Genomic DNA, 21,404 nt, shown 5'->3' on the forward strand with positions numbered 1-21,404 from the left:
TGAGACAATCAGGGAAATTTGAACACTGATTGGTCATTTGATATTCAAAAATGTTTTAACTGTCTTAGGCAATGGTGCTATGGTTGTTACAGAAAGTGCCCTATCTTTAGAGACATATTTGAGTATGTGTCTTAGGTCATACAGACATAAAAATGCTATGCCTGTAATGCGATTCAAACTGATCCACTGGGGGTGGGGGGAAGGTGGGGACACAGGTAAAGAAGACTGACCACAGGACAGGTATTCAAACTGCAGGATGGGTACATGGGGCTTCATTATACTAGTCTTTTTATTTTTGTGTATTTGTGAGAATGTCTATAATAAAACATTTTTAAAAATGAGTTTTTATAGTGTTATACTATAAAACATTTAAAAATTTCCTTCTTTAATGAAGACTTCCAGGCAGAAAAATAGAATTTTCTAATGGACCAATAACTAGTGAATTAACTTATATCTTCTAATACATCTTCCAACAGTTACTTAGAAATTGACAAAGAAAAATAACTTTTAAGACATTGCACAAAGTACTGAATGTTACTGTATCAATAAAAGACCATTAAAGTTGGGATTTTAAGCCAAATGCAGAAAACTTTGATAAATTTAGTATCAATTCCAGGTAAGACTGAGCTCTGGAGTCAGCCAGATCTAGGTTTGAATTCTAGCTCTGCCATTTTCTGTTAGCTGAATGTTTTTTGGCAAATCATTACATATCTTTGAGTCTTAGGCTCCACAGCTATAAAATGGGGATAATAAAATTTCTTGATCAGTGAAGACTTAGTACAGAGCCTGGCACATGGAAAGTTGCTCAGTATAGAATTCAAATAATTCCACTATCCCATTTCAGTCATAAACATACTTTTCCACATTCTAACATCTCTGAAATTGGGATGTGTCTCATAACTGATTTGTGTCATTGTTTAACTGGCAGTTTTTCTTTGTGGTATGTAAAAAATGGTGCTACAGATCAACAGCATTTAAGATTCAATATAACATGACATAAATCATTGTAAAGCTATATCCCCAATTTCTGTTTTAAGATTACTCAGAATAACCAATTTGAAATTAAAAAAATTTCAAAGTCTGAGCAAAATATTTCCAATACATATGAACAGAACAGTTTTGAGACAATTAATTTTATAAAAAATGGTTTATCAATTCCGTTTTTGTATAAAACACATGGGAGAAACCTAGCCAATCAACACACAACTGTTACCACATGAAAAGGTACTTTTATCAAACTTCGAGTCTAAGAACATACAAATGTTTCTTTTATGTCTACAGTAATTGTCTATGCTTTTCCATTTAACTGTTTTTAAAAATTCCACATATCCCCATTATTTCTTCTGTCCCAGTTACAGTACAATGACGGGGAGGAAGAGGCTTGGTAAAAGCAACCCCCTAAGCAGTTTTCTGCTGTCCCTTCTTTCCAATCAGAGATTTGTGGATGTGAGGGATCACACCTAGAATAAAATCAAAAAAAGTTATTATTAAAAACATCAGCTGGCTACATAACATTTTAGTGCCTCAAGCAAAAAGAGCAATTATACAAATGGAATTTACTTAAGTCTCTTTTCACATTCTGATCCTGAAGTATTATACCACAGGGTACCCCCAGGGGTCTATGAACCCCTCTAAAACTGTATGTGAATTTGTGTGAGTTTATGTGCATTTTTAAAGAATAGTAACCACAGCTTTCATGAGGTTCTCCAAAGGTGATCCAAAAAAGATTAAGAATCACCAACTTACCTCTCACCTTCACTGATCCTGATCCATTTTGATTATTGCAGCCCTTTCAAGGGCATTATGTTAAGCAATTTCACAAGGTCATTCTTCAAACAGTTTAAAAGGCATAGGAAATATTTTAAACATCAGGCTTTATAAGTGTCACATGAAATTCAAAGAATTGGCTAAGGTAAAAAAATAGGATATGTATGGCCACAAGGAGAAGAAATATTTATTCAGATCATTATGAAAAGAAGCCTAGAATTATAGTAGACTTGACACCTATAAAATTAAAGTTTATATGCTTTCTGCTGAGCCATTCAAATGCACTGGATTGAAAATGGAGGAGGAGGAGGGAGGAGCAAAAAAACCTAAAAACCAAAAACCAAATGCACTGGATCACTGATCTGAAGGATTGATATATTAGTTAGAAAGACCAATAACAATCTAGGCTTTAGTAATAATACATACCACCCCCAGCTATGGTAGCCTTGATAAGAGAATCCAATTCTTCATCACCACGGATTGCAAGCTGCAAGTGACGTGGAGTGATACGCTTTACTTTGAGATCCTTGGAAGCATTACCTGCCAGCTCCAGCACCTATAAAGCATCCATGAGATAACACATCAAATGAAGAACAAAATGTTTAAGGATTCAGGGTAGACTCCCACTTATAGCTAAAAAGATCACTCTAGCATCTGTACATACAACACACAAAATATATTTTTCTTTCTTGTATTTCTACACTTTCATAAACTCTCATTACTTCATATGACCCCTTTTATTTTCATTTTCTGCAACACAGAAACTTGAGCAAAAACCTGCTTCTACATAAAAAGAAATTAAAAATAAAGACAAGGAATATTACCCCTTAGCCAAGATTCTAAATATGAACACATTCAGAAAGTCATATATTTTAATATATCCATGTAGTCTATTTTTTGCACAGCCCTTAATGGCTGGAATTTATTTCTTAACGCTTGTAGAAAACATTTAAAATGTAATTTAATATAATTTCTTATTCACAGTTTTTAACATCAGTGGGCCCTATAATATACAGGTAGTAAGGTAGAAGCCTTTTATTCTATAACGGGATTTTCAACTAGAGGAATTTCAAAGTCCTGGCTAGCCATAAAACTGCATTTTCTTTTTGGCTTGTTTTTGCCTCCATAAACTATACTGGCATTATTAAATCTTTGATGGAATTAATTTAAAAAAACTCCACAGAGGCTCCTCATTTAAAATAGAGCAGTGGTAAGCCTGGGTGTACGTCAGAATCAACTGTTGAACTTTTAAAACCACCTGTACTCTACTCCATTCTCCTCAGGTACTCTGGTCTGGGATGAGGTCCTGCACCCAGTGATTTCAGTGCAAAGCCAAGGTTGAAAAGTGATCACCCCTCACCTAAACTCTTAGATTAGATTTCAGTATTTTACCTCTACCAAATGACTAAAACTCCAAATTTAAATATTTGGAAAATAGATTGACTGCTTATACATATGTTGTCTAATCTTAACCTAAAATCCAAAGTTCCTAAGGATAAAGAAAATGGGAGCTTATATGGGACTTGAACATTATGAACCAGAATACCATGCTTCAACATTAGTGAACAAAATGCACACCTTTCTTAAAGAGTCTACAGGTAAACAAGTAAAAACTGATGTTAAGACTGAGAATGAGGTTCTCAACTAGTATCACAGTACCCACACAAAACCCCTTGCTCATGACACAGCAAAGCTGAAACTACCCTGGAATTCAGTGTTAAATCTCCAATGGGAAACAGATGACTCAGTGAACTTAATGAAATGACAGCAATGATAGCCATCACACAGGTTAAACCTAAATTCCTCCGCCTAGCTCCCAACCACATCTTCCCCAAGTAAGAACCTTCCTTCTGTTTCTACCAGATTAGCTGTCTCCACCATCTGACTTGCTTGCTATTCAAATTATTTCCCCAGCCTTGAACATAGTTGAAGGGGTTCTATAATTTCCAATGAATTTTCTTTACAAGGGGGGTGGGGATAGAAAAAGTGGCAGTCCATGACCCAAGAATTAAGAACTCTTGCCTCATTAACTTATCTTCCTGAAATGTCAAACTGAGTAAGATACAGCATTTCATACGTACAACCCTGCAGAGAACCAGGATTAGGTTTTTCACCTCTGATATCACAATATATGTCATTTTTATACATCATCACACTGGCAAAACTTTACCTCACCCCAAGTCTTTTTTTTTTTGAGACAGTGCTTCGCTCTGTTACCCAAGCTGGAGTGTAGCAGTGTGATCACAGCTCACTGAAGCCTCGAATTCCTGGGCTCAAAGTGATCCTCTTGCCTCAGCCTCCCTAGTAGCTGGGACTATAGGCAGCACTGCACCCAGCTAATTTTTAATTGTTTTTTTTTTTTTTTTTTTTTTTTTAGAGATAAGGTCTTGTTATGTTGCCCAGGCTGGTCTTGAACTCCTAGGCTCAAGTCATCCTCCTGCCTCAGCCTCCCAAAGTGCTGGGATTACAGGCATGAGCCACTATGCCTAGCCCCAAATCTTCATAAACTAACAGGTTATGCTGTAACTTCACAAATATTGCCTATTGATTATACACACCAGTGTTCACTTAATTAGTAATACAGTACTTTATACTCCTTTGTCATGTCACTTAAAAATATAGATTGTTTGGCTGGGCGCAGTGGCTCATGCCTGTAATCCTAGCACTCTGGGAGGCCGAGGCAGGAGGATCGTTTGAGCTCAGGAGTTGGAGACCTGCCTGAGGAAGAGCGAGAACCTGTCTCTACTAAAAATAGAACGAAATTAGCCAAAACAACTAAAATATATACAAAAAATTAGCCAGGCATGGTGGCGCATGCCTGTAGTCCCAGCTACTCGGGAGGCTGAGGCAGAAGGATCACCTGAGCCCAGGAGTTTGAGGTTGCTGTGAGCTAGGCTGACGCCACGGCACTCTAGCCCAGGTAAGAGAGTGAGACTGTCTCAAAGAAAAAAAAAAAGGATTGTTGGCCCTTGCTTAACTTTAAAAACAAGTATACCAAAGTTCCTTTTGACATTGGCACTGGTAAATAGGCTGACAAGATGCAACTAAAACTGCTACTAAAGAAACCAACGAGCATGTATGTCTTTTTGAAATACATTCCATGAGTTCCAGTCACTTAGACTAGGGAAGGTTTTGGATTCCCACATACGCCAGGCACCCCACAAACCTCAGCAGTGAGGTACTCCAGAATCGCGGCGCTGTACACGGCAGCAGTGGCGCCCACCCTTCCATGGCTCGTGGTGCGAGTCTTCAAGTGTCTGTGGATGCGGCCCACGGGAAACTGAAAGAGAGATGTTTTAGTGGAAAGCAATGTAGAGTCTCACCACTGCACGGAGTGTAATCAAAGGCTGGACAATATGGGTAAAGCACATTTTAGAAGTCAAACCTATTTGGCAATTAATAGTTCCTAGTACCTGTGTATATGTTCTGGTAATCAGCCCCAAATCTTTACCTTTTGCATAATATGGAGAGTTTCATCATAAGATGAAGAGAAACTATGCTGTGCTGTCATCAACTGCACATTCAACATGGCCCAGTGACAGGATTCGTACCTAGTTTATTCCTTTACATAACAGCCACATGAGACTTGGAACCTCCACTACCTTCGTTGGACCCAACCTCTGTTCTTTCCTCAGTTTCAAAAGGTGACCCGACAGCTAAGAAAAATCAGTACCATTCTCTCATTGTGACTTTCTACTTTCTGAGAAAGAGGGTACTTTCTCATTTCTAAAGTATTCTAATCCCACTTATATGTGCCCTTAACTGTCCCAATCAACTTTCTTATAGACCTTCCTCACCCCTTCACTGCCCCATTATTTCAATAGCTCTGACTACTTCCTTTCCACTGACTTTCCTTCTGCAGACTTCACTGAAAACGTCTCCACCCATCTATGATAACTGCTTCCAGTTACAGCCTAGATATAACCTTTCCAAAGGCAAAATTTCAACCAAATCCTGAAATCCCTACTTTCTTGTCACCCATTTCTCCCAACTCAAATTTCCCTTCCTGTTAAACAACTATCTTTGAAGGCTAGTAGTGACATTTTAATTATTAAATCTATTAGCCTTCTAGATCTCATCCTTAAGGAGAAAGAGTCTTTTATTTATTTTTTTGCATTTACAATTATTCTTTAAGTGACTATGAGCTTCTCAAAAGCAGAATCCATGCCTTACTTCCCTTTGAATCCTTAGTGACTAGTATGTTGTCTGGCACACAGTAGGACCTCAAAAACGTTTCTTCTTAGGCTTCAGAGACTACACAGAGTTCTCATACTATCTTTGACTCCTCCCTCCTAACCTCCCTCCCTCCCCTCTTTCTCTCTTTCAAAAACCATGTGTTTCTGACGGGTCCACCAATGTCCTTGTGTTCCTTTCTCATTCTCTTAGGTTAGGAAACTGGTCCATAGCATGAACTATCACTTTTACATAAATGATCTAAAATTTCTAATTCTATCACCTTAGAAATGTGAACTCATGTTTCCAACTTCTGGACATTTTCACATGTATGTTTTAGTGAACTTCAAAATGATTCTACTTAAATTTATCTCTTAACTTGCCCCTACTACAAACTCCTCTGTTCCTCAGGTTCTAAGCCTTAGAGAAAACTTTTGACTTCCTCTCAACCCTATTACCTCTTCACCCATTTTCTGTACACACGTGTTTTCTAATCCTTCCCATCCCACTCTAAGTATGTTACCTTATTCCTACACCACTTCAATAACCCCCATCTGCCTTCCATTTCCCACTTCAAATTAAGCATGCTTCAAATAAACTCTGAGAATTTACACGACACACTAGAAGACAATATGTGCATCAAGTATAATATCCCACACCTCCTTCAGTATCATCTGGATCATGTCATTCTCTTACTCAAACTCCCAATGGTTCACCACTGCACCAAGATGATAAAACCCAAACCTTACAGTTTGGCCTTCCAAATTTCTTGCTTAAATGTTTCTTATAGGTAGGGAATAATTCTTATCCAGAAAATTTTGAGTTTGTGGATTAAAATTGCAGCAGTTCAAATATATGAAGTTTGAAAATATTTTAGTGGTTTTGAGTATATTGTTCAGTCTAAAACTGAGGCTATTAGGGAAATATTCAGAGGATGAATGGATAGTTCAGTACTGTCCCCCCAAATTCTATCTCATTCTGACAGTTAATGTATTACTATAAACACCTTCAAAAGAAAAACGATCACATACTCACCTCAATATGATACAATTTATTAAAGAACTGGGAACATAATTATAATCTTTTTTTTTTTTTTTTTTTTTTGAGACAGAGCCTCACTCTGTTGCCTGGGCTAGAGTGCTGTGGCGTCAGCCCAGCTCACAGCAACTTCAAACTCCTGGGCTCAAGCGATCCTCCTGCCTCAGCCTCCCAAGTAGCTGGGACTACAGGCATGCGCCACCATGCCAGGCTAGTTTTTCTATATATATTTTTAGCTGTCCATATAATTTCTTCCTATTTTTAGTAGAGACAGAGTCTCACTCTTGCTCAGGCTGGTCTCGAACTCCTGAGCTCAAACAATCCTCCCGCCTCGGCCTCCCAGAGTGCTAGAATTACAGGCGTGAGCCACCGCGCCCAGCCTATAATCTTAAAATAATAGATTTTAACAGAACAAAATTACCAAGTTCATTAAGACTCCTTTTTTTGAGACAGGATCTTACTCTGTCACCCAGGCTGAGTGCAGCAGTATGATCACAGCTCACTGTAACCTTGAACTACTGGCTCAAGTAATCTCCCCACTTCCCAGAAGTTAGGACTACAGGGCTACACCACCACACGCCTGGCTAATTTTTAAAATTTTTTTGTAGAGATACAATCTCGGTCATTGCCCAGGCTGGTCTCAAACTCTCGGCCTTAAGTGATCCTCCCAAAGCACTGGGATTACAGGTGTGAGCTACTGTGCCTGGCCCAAGACCTTTCTATAACTTGTTCTTGTTTAGAGGAAGAGAATACACATTTAGATCACTAAGATTTAAGCCTTGACCAAATTAATTTCATTAAAGGTCTTAGTAATACATTTTTGTAACTGATGAAACATTTATAGGTCATGAATTGTAATAGTAAAGAAAACAATGAACTAGGACGGCATGGATTCATTTACCTGTAGCCCAGCTCTCTGTGAGCGAGACACTGCCTTAGCCTTGGCCTTCCCACTGTCCTTTCCAGCTTTGCCTCCAGCCTAGATGAAAAAAAGTTTTGAATGAAGAGTTGAACTGCTACTTGAAAAATATTTAGAAACAAAATTTCTTGTAGTTTAAATAGTTAAAAATATCTAGGTGATCTCCTTCCTCATTTGTTAATATACATGGGATATATCACCTTTTATAATTTACATAAAAAGAGGTCAAAATTTAAATACCTATTTAAAATGAGATTTCTGAAAATTTGAACATATTTCTCAATGTTCAGATTAAAGAATCTTGTAAGTCAATATAACTTTTATGCATGCCTGAAATATTTCAAAATTAATTTTGAAAAATGTCAACATAACATATATTGCCTTCCACAGAAACGTTTAGAACTTACCTCTTAGAAAGCATTTTACAAAAAAAAAAGTCCTCAAAAAATTAAACAGAATTGCCATATGATCCAGCAATTCCACTTCTAGGTATATACCCCCAAACTGAACTGACTTAAGCAGATATTTGTACACCCATGTTATAGTGGCATTACTCATAATAGCCAAAAGGCGAAAACAACTCAAGTATCCACTGATGGATAAATGGATAAACAAATGAGGTATATACACATGATGGCATAGTATTCAGTTTTAAAAAGGAAATTCTGACACAGTGAAATAAGCCAGTCATAAAAAGACAGATACTGTATGACACCACTTATATGAGGTCCCTAGAATAGTTAAAATTCATAGATAGAAAGCAGAATTGCGGTTGCTAGGGGCTGGGGAAGAGGAAAATGGAGAGTTACTGTTTAATACTAGAATTTCAGTTTGGGAAGATGAAAGTTCTAGAGACAGATAGCAGTGATGGTTGTACAATATGAATGTACTTAATGCCATTGAACTGTACACTTAAAAATTGTTAAAATGGTAAATTTTATGTTATATATATTTTACCAAACACAAAAAAGGCCTTCAAACTTCTTAAGGAGTTAAACAAATACTTTGAACTGCAGGAAAATAACTATTTCTTAAATAATCTTAATGTCTGCTAATAGAATGGTTAAATAAATCATAGTATGTAAATGAAATGGAGTATTACACAGCCATTGCAACAAATGAGGTACATATATGTACTGATATAGAACCTACAAAACCTATTTCTACCTAAAAAAGGCAAGCTATGTGAAAGTACAATGAGCTTTTAAGTAAAAATTGGGTTTTACAGAGTATTTGTGTACACATATATTTCTAGGAGGTGAGACAAGTTAGAGAAATTATTTGCCTCTAGAGAGGGAATACTAAGGATCTGACTTAAGAAAACTAATTTTCTCTTTTGTATCATTTGATTTTACCATTTAAACCTATTATTTCTTTGCTGTTAAAAAAAATCAGTTTACAGGATTGGCTAGCTGTTTGAGGGTCTATACTTTCAAAGTAGAGGGTAAAGCTTTGAAATGGCAACTCCCCCTGTAATGCTTTCCTTAAAAAATGCTGAAAACTAAAATCAAATTTGTATAGTCCCCCTAACTGCATGTCTCAGTGGACTAAATGCTTATCTCGCAAAGTCATATGGGAAAAAAAAAAAAACCAGTAAAGCTTTGGCAGGTATAGAAGCAGGAAAGAAAAATCTAAGAATTAATTAATATTCTTCCTTACGTTAAATAATTCAGCAAGACAGACTGACAGTCTACCAGGGAGGAATGAGACTCTCTAGATTTCTACCAGGATGCCTTCATATGTATAACAACACAGTCAGAAATATAGTTTCTCTACTAAGAAATATAATTTCTATGTTATAGAAATATAGTAATTTCTGACTATGTTGTTACACAAGATAAAGATAGATATAATTTTTGGATTTCTGAGGTCAGCTCCATTAACAAGATACTCTCACTTATTCCTCAAATAAGAAAACTTCTTCATCTCTATTTGTTCTGGTATAAAACATTTAAACACCTCTCAACTGGTACACGAGTTTAATGTCTATCTCCCTATGACTGGATTAGTAAATAAGAACTAGTATTAACTAAAAGCCACCAAATGCAAAATTCCCCAGGCTTCCCAATTTATACAGTAACTACTCAGCTTAAGCAATTTTATCCTTATTGTTTCAAATCTGGCACATTTGCTGTTTTATCTATTTGCTTTTTAAGGAAGTAGACATATAACCAGATTTTAAAAACCTCACTACATTAAATGACTATTTCCTAAATTTGGAGACTCCAGATAAAATGTATTTCTTATACTTAACAAAAACTTTTAGAAACAAAATATAAGCAATATTAAGATTTTTATTCTATGAATTGAAATAGTATTAACCTGGGTTAAGTCTCTTGGTTTAAAAAACTATATACATACATACATACATATATAGAGAGAGAGAGAGAAAAAGAAGAGGGTAGGGAGAGGAAGCTAGAGTACACTTCACTTGGAAAAGCTTGGAAACTAGATACCAAGGTACTTTCATATTACTTTAATAGACACAGGCTCACTTTCCCTCAAGTTTAAAATCTATCAATAGTGACAACTCAATGCCTCCTATGTTTTTAGCTTATGTTAATGCTTATGTATTTTTAGGTACTGGTTAAGTGCACACAAATATATATAACTAGAGATTGAGAAACATCTTAAAAACTAGCAAAAATCACATGAAAATCATCATCCTGGGCGAATCAATTTACAGATTAAGATGTAATCTGTAATTCGGTTTGTTAAAGTACTTTACTATAAAGCACTGTACAATAATAATAAACTATAAATTAGAGCTTGAATGCAATTATCCATAAGGTCTACTACAGTTCTAAGATTTGAGAATTTTACAATAACCAAACTTTCTGTCCTCTCGATTGGCCAATCTATTTACTGTTAGGTGTTATGTCTATTCAATCCCATACTTGTCATATCAAATACAAGACAAATCATCTAACACTATCCGCCCTATGAGGAATGACAACCTGGGGTTAGGTTTTAAGCAGACAGATCTGGTTGAAGTTACCTGTCTTTCGACAGGATGCTTAAAGTAGAAATAAATACTGACATAATATTATGTTATTCCATAATAAAAGTATTACTATCTTTACAATCTTTGATGCAATATACAGTTTAGCACCTTCTCCTTTCCCTCAACTTTTAATGGGGCTTAAGTTCTATTCTTTAAAAGCCGTATGTTTCTTCCCTAAATGTGAAATTTAGAATAAAAAGATGGATAACGTAAGACTGAAAATCCATAGCAGGGGCAAAGGAAGGTACTGTTGTGTAACGAAAAACGCAAACTGCAAAGGAGTCAAAAGATAACGGGAGTTTATTTCAAACCTATGCAATCACCTAGAGCAAACTGTGCGGTTCTGGTCTATAAAACCATTCTTCCTAGCTCAAAAGACCACGAATACAAGCCCCCTTTCGCAGAAAATCTCAAATTTACTACCACGGAGATTACGTAACCAAACATCGCCAAAGACTTCTAACTTGTACAGCGGCATCCTGTTTGACCTCATTCGTGCCAAAGAGCGATCGCGATCACGATAAGAACCAGCACTTGTTTCTAGATTTCCAAGCCAGACCCGGCCGCTGGATCCTGGCGTCCTCCTCCTCTCGGACCGATAGTGCGGTGTCTCTAGCGTTGGGTCGGGACAGACCTGTCCTGCTCCGGACACAGTTCGCGCCCGACGCGGCCGGGCCCAGCTCTCACCCGGACGCCCATAGCCGGCTCCGCGGCCCCGGACCTGGCGCCCCCCGGCGGGCAGCTGGGGCTCGGCCGTACGCGGCCCCGACGCCCGCAAACTCCCGACTCCACAGGTAGCGGCGCAGACGCCGGGGCCTCCGCGCGCGGCTCCCCAGGCCCTGCCCCAAGGCCCACGCCCCCGGCCCGACCGACCGCCCTCACCATGGTCTCGGCGCCGACTCAGCCTCCGCTCGGCCGCCCGCCCTCCCACTGCCGCCCCGCGCCGCCGCTGCCGCTCTAGCAGCACCGACCGCCGCCGCCGGAGCCGGACAATACCCCAGGCCCGCCTCGCGCCGCCGCGGCTAATGTCCGCTCGCCTTGCTGGTTTGAACCCCAGAAGCTGCCCAATCGCGCGCCTCCTTCTAACAAAGACCCCGCCCCTCCGGCACCTCCTCCCTAACGGCTGTTTGTTTTTGCACACGGCACGCGGAGGCGGGGCCTTCAGCCCCAGCACTAAAGCTCTCTCCGCCTCTCTTCACGCTCCCGAGCCTGACAAACAGAACTATGGACCAGTAAGAGCGGATGCCTGGTGGAAGGGAGCCAATGAGAACATTGCCCGCGAGCAAGGGAGGCGGGCTGTCGGGAAGGACAGTAGCATTGACCAATGAAGTGGAGCGATTTAGGCGGCTGTGGCTTTCCCGCCCATTCTCGGTGTTGGATCTCCCAGTTTCGAGACTTGTTTGGGAATGAAAAGGCTGTTGGACATTGTTCTCCTGGCGGATTTTGACAAAGACTCTTAAGATTTCTTCGTCTTGGCCAGGACTTCGCATCGCGCGGGCGCTGGGTTTCAAGATTGGACGGTCCTCATGTTCAGCCGCTCCCCTGGCGGACTGACTTCCCTGACGTCCCCTCACCGCATACGCGGGCAAGGTCCGGGTTGGCCTCCTTAGTTGGCTTGTTTTCCTTACGTCATTAGGAAAAAGTTTTGGAGTAACTCCTAACTAGAAAGGAAGAAAAAGCCCGAAAGTGGAATTGCCTGCCCCCAGAAGCTGTTGTGAAAATTAAAGAATGTATGTGAACGCATCTGGCACATAGTAGGCTCTCCAGCGATAGTTTTTCTTCTGTCCACGATGTTTCCACGATTTAAAAAGGCCTATCGCCATATCTTCATCATCTCTATTTCATCCTGGACAATATGAGCCCTCTGGGAGAACCAGCTCCATTTCACAGCTGCAGAAATGGGCTTAGGCAAACGTAGTCGTTTGCCAGAAATCAGAGAGCTGATAGATAACCAGGATACAGGCCCATGTTTGTCCTCACTCCAGCTTTAAATTCTTCCTTTCGCAATGTGATGCACTGCCTATGCTAGGCAGTGTTCTAGGTGTTGGAGAGTCAATAGTGAACAAGACAAGTTCCTGCTTTAGTAGCGATTTCGTTCTTGTGGTGGGATTTTTCCCAGGCCGGCATTTCAGAAATTTGTCACCAGGTAGGCAATACCTGTCCCAAAGTTTGATCTTTCTTCTGACATGCACTGTAACTTCAGAGTCAGCCCCCATCAGAGGAAGTAACTTGGTGGAAGTGAGTCTTTAAAGAAAGGTAACTTGAATATGAGAAGAGGAAGAGGGTGGGTTTCTAAATAAGAGTTTGGAAAAATATGAATGAAGACATAGACTAGTGTAAGGAAGGAGGGTCCAGTGAAATTGGAACGAATGGAACAATGTGCCCAGGTTTTTGGACTCCTGAAAGCTAGGTAGAAGAGTTTGGACTTGGTTGAGTAAGTAATAGCCATTGTTAATTTCCTGCTCCTCTTCTGTGTTTCTGGCCTTAGGGAATGACATTACCAGTCTACCAAGGCATGAGCTTGTGAGATACTCCTTCAACAAATGAGTTGAGTGCCTAGTGTTTACAGGCACTGTGCTAGGTACTGGGGATTTGATGGTTAGCAAGACAGACATGTTCCCTGCCTTCAGGGTCCTCTACAGCAGGAATCAGATGTTAAAGAAGTAAACATACAAATACTGTATGTGAAACACTGTATGTGAATAATTAAGAAGCGCAAGTGTGCTGAAGGAAAAGAAAAGGGTGCTTTGAGAGAGACAGTGGGAATGTATTAAATAGTTTGTAGGAAAACAGCATGTTGCATGGCAAGAGTGATGCCTTTTTTTTTCTTTTTTTCTTTTACACCTACATGTGAACAAAAGAGTGATGACCAATGTTTGACTCCTGCATACCAAGGTGTTCTGCAGCAAGGTCTTTAAACAATGACTGTAGCATAGATAACCCCTCATAGAGATGCTTATCTAACCTCCCCAGTGGTCACAAGTTGGCAAGAAAGTCTGAGGCGTGACCAGCTTACCCATCTTTACCCTAAAAGCTTGCTATATAAAGGATACTTTCTGGAGGGTGGGAGCGGGGATCCTCTATCTCGCTGGTGCCTGAGATATTGCTTCTCTTTGTAAGTCCCTATTAAACATTTCTTTCTGATAAATTGCATTTGTCAGCCTCTTTCTTAGGCCTCTCTTCTTAGCCTTTGGGGGCAGGTTTGCATATACTTGCTCACCTCAGAATAGTAGTTTAGATGAGGTGGGTGGTGTTACATAAGAAAGAGCATGTATGTAGGTCTCTGACGTGACAAAGACTTGTCGCTATGAAGGGACTGAAAGAAAGCTAGTATTTGACCAGATCCTTCTTACCACATCTACTTCCTGAATATCTTAAATCTGGCTTTTTTGTCCATGTCCATTGCCTTACTTCAGTTTAGAGCTTGTCATTTCTCTTCTGGATTACTGCAAAAGCCAGTTAACTAATGTCCTGTCCATTCTTCTTTCATTCCACCTTCTGCTCTTTCTTAAAATAAAAATCTTATTTTCCTTGAACTTTATCAAATTTAGGACAAAATTGAAATCTTTAGCATGGCATAGAAAGCCCTGCAATTTTTTTTGCCCTTGCTTATTTCATGTTTTGTCACTTCCCCTCTACTATACCCTAAACTCCATCTTGCTTTTGGTTGTTTGAAACAATCTTCCTTCTCAACTTCTCCCTAAACAACTTTTAATTGTCCTTCAAGAGCCAAAATAGACATCACACTTTTCAGAACACCTTCCCTTGACATCCTGATTTGGATTAAGTGCCCTCTCTATACATACAGCACCCAGTGTATATGTACTGCTATCATCAAAATTGTGCTGTATTGTAGTGTTCTCCCTCAGCGTACAGAACTCTTTTTCAGGTCATTATTCTGTTCTTGGTATATGGTACCTAGTACCCTGAAATGTCAGTTGGTAAATGAAAAAAATACTAACACATTTTTTAAGCCACTTAGATAGGCAGAATGGTCTGTGAAAAGACCTGAGTTTGAATCCACATTCCTTATTAGTTGTATGATCTGAGCAAGGTATTTAATGTTACCAAGCTGTTTTGTCATTTGTAACATTGAAAATAAGCAGTACATATTTCATAGGCTTTGAGTGAGGGTTAATTCAATAATGTATGAGAAAGTACCTACCACATAAGAAATATCCAATAAATATTAACCTCTTTCCTTAACAGGAAAATCATTTCCTCACCTAGCACTCTCTACCCCTAAGCCTTTCATTCAGATTTTGATGGAAATGGAGTTAGGTTGAAAAAAACTGGTTCTCATCACAGACGATAGTAATCCCTTTACTGATTTGTATACTCGGTTTAGAGATGAGAGAACTGTATTGAAGCACACAGAGTAGAGAAAAATGGATGGAAGATTTCTGGCATCTGTGAACAGAGAAACTCTGCCTATTAACAATTTTTTTTTTTGAGACAAGGTCTCACTCTGTTGCCCAAGCTGGAGTGCAGTGGCCTCATCATAGCTCACTGCAACCTCAGACTTCTGAGCTCAAGTGATCCTCCTGCCTCAGCCTCCCAAGTAGCTGGGACTACAGGTATGTGCCACTATGCCCAGCTAATTTTTCTATTCTTTATAGAGACAGGTCTTGCTATGTTGCTCAGGCTGATCTTGAACTCCTGGGCTCAAGTGATCCTCCTGCCTCGGCCTTCCAGAGTGCTGAGATTACAGGTGTGAGCCACTGTGCCTGGCCTACTTACTAACAGTTTTATAAAGCAAGTGTGTTAGTGAGTAAAGTCTGGTTTCTAGTGAACTGGGGTTACAAAGAAGGCAATATAATGAGCTCATGAAGAACACTAGTCTAACTAGAGAATTTTAGGTATTAGCATTTGTAAATTATAAACTATCAAACATTGACAGATTATTCAATTTTGCTGGACTTAGCAGTAATATGTAGTATAATGGTTCTCAAAGTGTGGTCATCAACATTACTTGGAACTTGTTAGAAATGCACATTTTTACCCCCCATCCCAGACCTACAGAATCAGAAACTGGGTGTGGGGCCAAGGCCTGCAGGGAAATCTGGTGCACACTGAAATTTGAGAACGATTGGTATAGTATATACTGTGATCACAGTCCAGAGCATCAAGACTGAGGCACTTACTCCTTTAGCTCCTGAGAGTATTGATAGACCATTACCCATGAGTCTCACCGCAGGAATTAGACTTGGCCAAAGGGAGCTGTATTGCCCAAGGTTACACCCCTTGTCGGCCTACTTCCAATGTCTGGTGGATAATGTGGGATACAGTTCCCAGCTCTTTTGCCTTCATTTGGGACAACTCTGAAAGGCCAGTCCAACTCCAGAGTTTCTTGTGTGATTAATACCAATTTGCTCTAACTGCATTGCAGTTCAACTTCTCCCTCTACTTAATCCTGCTTCCTTCATTTTCTCATAATAACATCCCTAAGAGCATTTCAGGGTATACCTCTTGAAAGCAAATCCCCATTGTTTCCTAGGAAACCTGACTAAGACAATGGCTTTTCTCTGCAAAACTTTAGTCAATTTTTGAGTGGGCAAAATCACATGTACAAAATTTTAAAAGGTACAAAGTGCAAAGGTACAGAGGAGTGAAAAGACTCCTCCCATCCCTGTCCCTAGCCGTCCATTTTACCTCTGTAGAGGCAACCAGTGTTGCCAATTAGTAAAGTGTTTTAGCTTTTGAGAGGTCAGCACTAATGATTACTATACATAGATACCAGGAGTTTTTAATCTCTGTGCTCAATTTTAAACTCCATTTCAGTGCTGCAGTGCTCTTCAAAATATAAAGCCTTTAAGAGACAGAAAATTTCTTTTGGCCACTCTACATTGTAAAGAATAGCCAAACTCTCCTTTTTTAAATTAGCCATGTTGCTTAATGACAGGTATATGTTCTGGGAAATACGTCATTAGGCAATTTCATCATTGTATGGACATCATAGAGTGTATTACACAAATCTAGATGGTATAGCGTACTATACATCTAGAATATATAGTGTACTCTATTGCTCCTAGGGTACAAACCTCTGCAGCAGGATATTATACTGAATACTGTAGACAGTTGTAATACAATTGTAAGTATTTGTGTATCTAAACATAGAAAAGATACAGTAAAAATACAATATAAAAGACTTAAGGCCGGGCGCGGTGGCTCATGCCTATAATCCTAGCCCTCTGGGAGGCCGAGGCGGGTGGATCGCTCGAGGTCAGGAGTTCGAGACCAGCCTGAGTGAGACCCTGTCTCTACTAAAAATAGAAGGAAATTATCTGGCCAACTAAAAATATATATAGAAAAAATTAGCCGGGCATGGTGGCGCATGCCTGCAGTCCCAGCTACTCGGGAGGCTGAGGCAGTAGGATCGCTTAAGCCCAGGAGTTTGAGGTTGCTGTGAGCAAGGCTGACGCCACGGCACTCACTCTAGCCCAGGCAACAAAGTGAGACTCTGTCTCAAAAAAAAAAAAAAAAAAAAAGACTTAAAAATGGTATACCTGTGTAGGGCACTTACCATGAATGGAGCTTGCAAGACTGGGAGTTGCTCTGGGTGAGACAGTGAGTGAGTGGTGAGTGAATGTGAAGGCCTAAGATGTTACTGAACACTACTGTAGACTTTGTGAACACTGTACACTTAAGCTAACAAAATGTATTAAAACTTTTTCTTTAATAAATTAGCCTGATCTTACTATAACTTTTGTACTTCATAAACTTTTTAATTTTTTAAAACTTTTTTTACTCTACACAGCTTAAAACACAGACATATTTTCTTTCTTATATCCTTATTCTATAAACTTTTTTCTATTTTTAGTTTTTTTTTTTTACTTTTTAAACTTCTATGTTAAAAACTAAGACACAAACACACACATGAGCCTGGGCTTACACAGTGTCAGAATCATCAATATCACTGTCTTCCACCTCCATGTCTTGTCCCACTGGAAGGTCTTTAGGGGCAATCATATGCACGGAGCTGTCATCGCCCATAACAATGCCTTCTCTGGAATACCTCCTGAAGGACTTTCCTGAGGCTGTTTTACAGCTAACTGTTCTTTTTTGTAAGTAGGAGTATACTCTGAAATAAGGATAAAAAGTATAGTATAATAAATACGTAAGCCAGTAACATAGTCGTTTATCATGTCAAGTATTATGTACATACTGTACATCATTGTATGTGCTATACTTTTATATGCAGTAGGTTTGTTTATACCAGCATCACCACAAACGTGAGTAATGCATTGCACTACGATATTACCAGATGGCTAGGATGGCTATGATGTCATTAGGTGATAGGACTTTTGGGTTCCATTATAATATCATGGGACTGTGGTTGTGCATGTGGGGTCATTGTTGACCAAATCATCGTTATGTGGTGCATGATTGCATTATTATGATTTTGTGGATGTCGCTGGAGAGGGTTAGGGCACATGGCAGTGGCAAGGCAGCTACTTACCTGACCAGAACTTGCCTGGTCCTAAGTGAGGTCAATCAGGATGCAGGACCCACCACCCACCCTTCTGTACTTAGCTTTGTGATGCTGGGGCTGGGACTCTGCAAACCACATTTCTGCTTTGCCTTCTGCTTCCCTGCTAGGCTTTGCCAATAAGGGGCACTAGAGGGAAACAGCAAGATTGAAGGAGACTTGTTCTTTCCTGGCTGCTTTCTATTTCTCAGGGTGTCACCCAAGCAGTACTTCACTCTGGCAGTAGCAGTTCCCTCTGTAGCAGCAGCTGACTCAAGTTTTTCCAACACTGGCAAAAACAACCTCATTGTCTCCAATGCCTCATGAACAGCAAACTGCACTCTCCTCAGAGGTCTGAGTTCCAGCTCTAGAAGGCCACTCCTCTAGGTTTCTAAGGTTTTCCCTCTGTTTTTTCAAGGTAGCTGCTAGTTGCTACCTCCATGACACCTTGGAGTTCTCTTTTTACACTTCAGTAATTAAAAACTTTATATCCAGTTAACAATACTATATATTAGTTCTCTCTCTCTGTTCAAATAACTGGTGTGTTTTTTGGAAGCTGAATGAAACTTGACTGACACAGCATATGATTTTTTTAACTTTTTGCTATGAAAAATTTTAAGCATATGTGAAAGTAAAATAATGTAATGAACCTGATGTACCTATCACACAGCTACAATAATCATCAAGTCATGACCACTTTTGCTTTATTTTATATTCACATTCATATTTTTGCCTCACCCCAACTGAGTATGTTGAAGTAAATTCAAAGTGAATTGGCAACAGATGTTTTCACAGGAAAATTGTTTCCTTAAAAAACCCTGGGTTGGCTGGGCGCGGTGGCTCACGCCTGTAATCCTGGCACTCTGGGAGGCCGAGGCGGGTGGATCGCTCGAGGTCAAGAGTTCGAGAGCAGCCTGAGCAAGAGTGAGACCCTGTCTCTACTAAAAATAGAAAGAAATTATCTGGCCAACTAAAATATATATAGAAAAAATTAGCCAGGCATGGTGGCTCATGCCTGTAGTCCCAGCTACTCGGGAGGCTGAGGCAGTAGGATCGCTTAAGCCCAGGAGTTTGAGGTTGCTGTGAGCTAGGCTGATGCCACGGCACTCACTCTAGCCCGGGCAACAAAGCGAGACTCTGTCTCAAAAAAACAAACGAACAAAAAAACCCTGGGTTGTCTTGAATTTGTACAATGGGTATGCATTACCTATTCTATCTACTTGAGCAATGAACAGACTGAAAATGAAACTTTTTCTGTAGAAATGTAACTTTTTGTGGCCTTGTTATTTTTATTGTTTCTCATAGAAATGCCCACAGTCTTCAAAGTTATATTCTGTGATTAACACATATGCAATTGTTAACACTTTTGATTGACTCTTCTCTGCAGATTATAATATTTTTGCTTTCTTTTTTATTGTAAAAATGCTCTTACTTCTGAAGATTATAATCTTGATTGAGAAAATATTCTTTCTACAGCGCTGCATCTTAATAGAGAAAGTTCTGCTACATGAAGAATATTCTCAAATCTCAATTCTGATTCTTTTCAAATTGAAGTATATAAACATTTCAGCCCAAATCTTTTCATAGTCACTATCTTATGGCTTTCAGTTCAGAGTACTTGCCTTTGACAAATATGTTTATAAGACAGAATGTCAAATAACTTGTCATTATTTGACTGTTTCACCAAATTTAGATGCTACAAAATGGTAAGCCCTCTCAATTTTATTGCACTCCAGCACAGAAAATAAATTTATCAAATTAAAAAGAGAAGTTCTAAAAAATTAGCTGGGTGTGGTGGTGTGTTCCTGTAGTCCCACCTACTCGGAGGCTGAGGCGGGAGGATCACTTGAGCCCAGGAGTTTGAGGTTTCTGTGAGCTAGGCTGACACCATGGCACTCTAGCTCAGGCAACAGAGTGAGACTCTGTCTCAAAAAAAAAAAAATAAAATAAAATAAAAATAAAATAAAAATAAAAAGAGAAGTTCCATTAAAAGATTCTTTCCACAAACTAAGGTATTTCAGAGTAATATCGTATTATTTAATTTGTTTAGTCTTTCCCTTTGTTTGTGGGGATCAAGTCCAGTGTCTTCTTGTTTGCAAGGATTGCTTTCAACACTTTGTAACTCACTAAGAGCTTCAAAAGCTGAAGTTTCTCATCATTCTATTTGTTGACTACTCAGATGAAAGGTTCCTAACTGATTTTGAATAAAATGCTACCAAAATTTGAGGCCTCATTGAAAAAAATTTCAATACAGATAGGTTGATTTCCAAAGGTTCAAATACTTCTCAAATAAGATGATGGCAGCAAAGAGAGAAAACCTATCATGCTAAAGTGCTTTTTAGATTCAACATCTACCTTATCACAACAGTTTTGTAGTTTAGTTACTGTAAAACCTGTTAAAATTTGACAGCTACACCTTCTATTTCAGTTGATAGAATATCACAGCTTGCTTAGACACCATTATGAATTATGTGTGTATTACATCCAATCTCAGGCACATTTATCTTGTATATATTTCTTAATTTATTAAGTACATATTTACACTACAATACTATGCTCCACCAAAGTTTGAATTTGTATTATCACAAAAAAAATTTTAATTGTTGGACTAATTTCACAGTAAGTTCAAATATCAGATTGTTTCACCTTCAACATTCATTAAAAGAATTGAGTAAGAAATTTGAACCTTACTAGAAGTAATGAAGTGGATTTTTCAACTTGAATCAGCTGATGGCACTGGCATCACATAACTGGAAATTCTTTTATTAGTCTACATATTAATAGGCATCACTTTTTGTATGGGCATAAGAAAACTTGAAATTGAAAGTGAGTGACAGTGACATTAATTAAAAATAGTCAATTGATGTAAGTGAAAAGTCTTGCTTCACAGAGTGATTTGTAAATGCACCTTCTGTATGAATTAAATCATTGTCTCTGGGCAAATTATATTTAAAGTAATAACTAACTTTTGAAGTAGATGCAGATACTTCTATAACAAATTTGTGTCTACTGGTTTTCCTGTGGTTGTTGATCTC

General features: G+C 39.0%; 1 protein-coding gene across 1 annotated transcript; it reads right to left on the reverse strand.

Moving 5' to 3' along the window:
• Nucleotides 1-1,128: 1,128 nt before the first annotated feature.
• On the reverse strand, nt 1,129-11,989 carry LOC123647620 (histone H2A.V). Its single transcript, XM_045565223.1, has 5 exons — nt 11,784-11,989; nt 7,880-7,957; nt 4,934-5,047; nt 2,194-2,323; nt 1,129-1,460 (listed from the first exon to the last, which is right to left on the reverse strand). Exons 1-5 carry the CDS (start codon nt 11,784-11,786, stop codon nt 1,399-1,401), a joined length of 387 nt encoding a protein of 128 aa, XP_045421179.1. The 5' UTR covers nt 11,787-11,989; the 3' UTR covers nt 1,129-1,398.
• Between the last annotated feature and the right edge of the window lie 9,415 nt (nt 11,990-21,404).

Source organism: Lemur catta, chromosome 11 (assembly GCF_020740605.2).
Source record: "Lemur catta isolate mLemCat1 chromosome 11, mLemCat1.pri, whole genome shotgun sequence".
Classification (NCBI taxonomy): Eukaryota; Metazoa; Chordata; class Mammalia; order Primates; family Lemuridae; genus Lemur; species Lemur catta.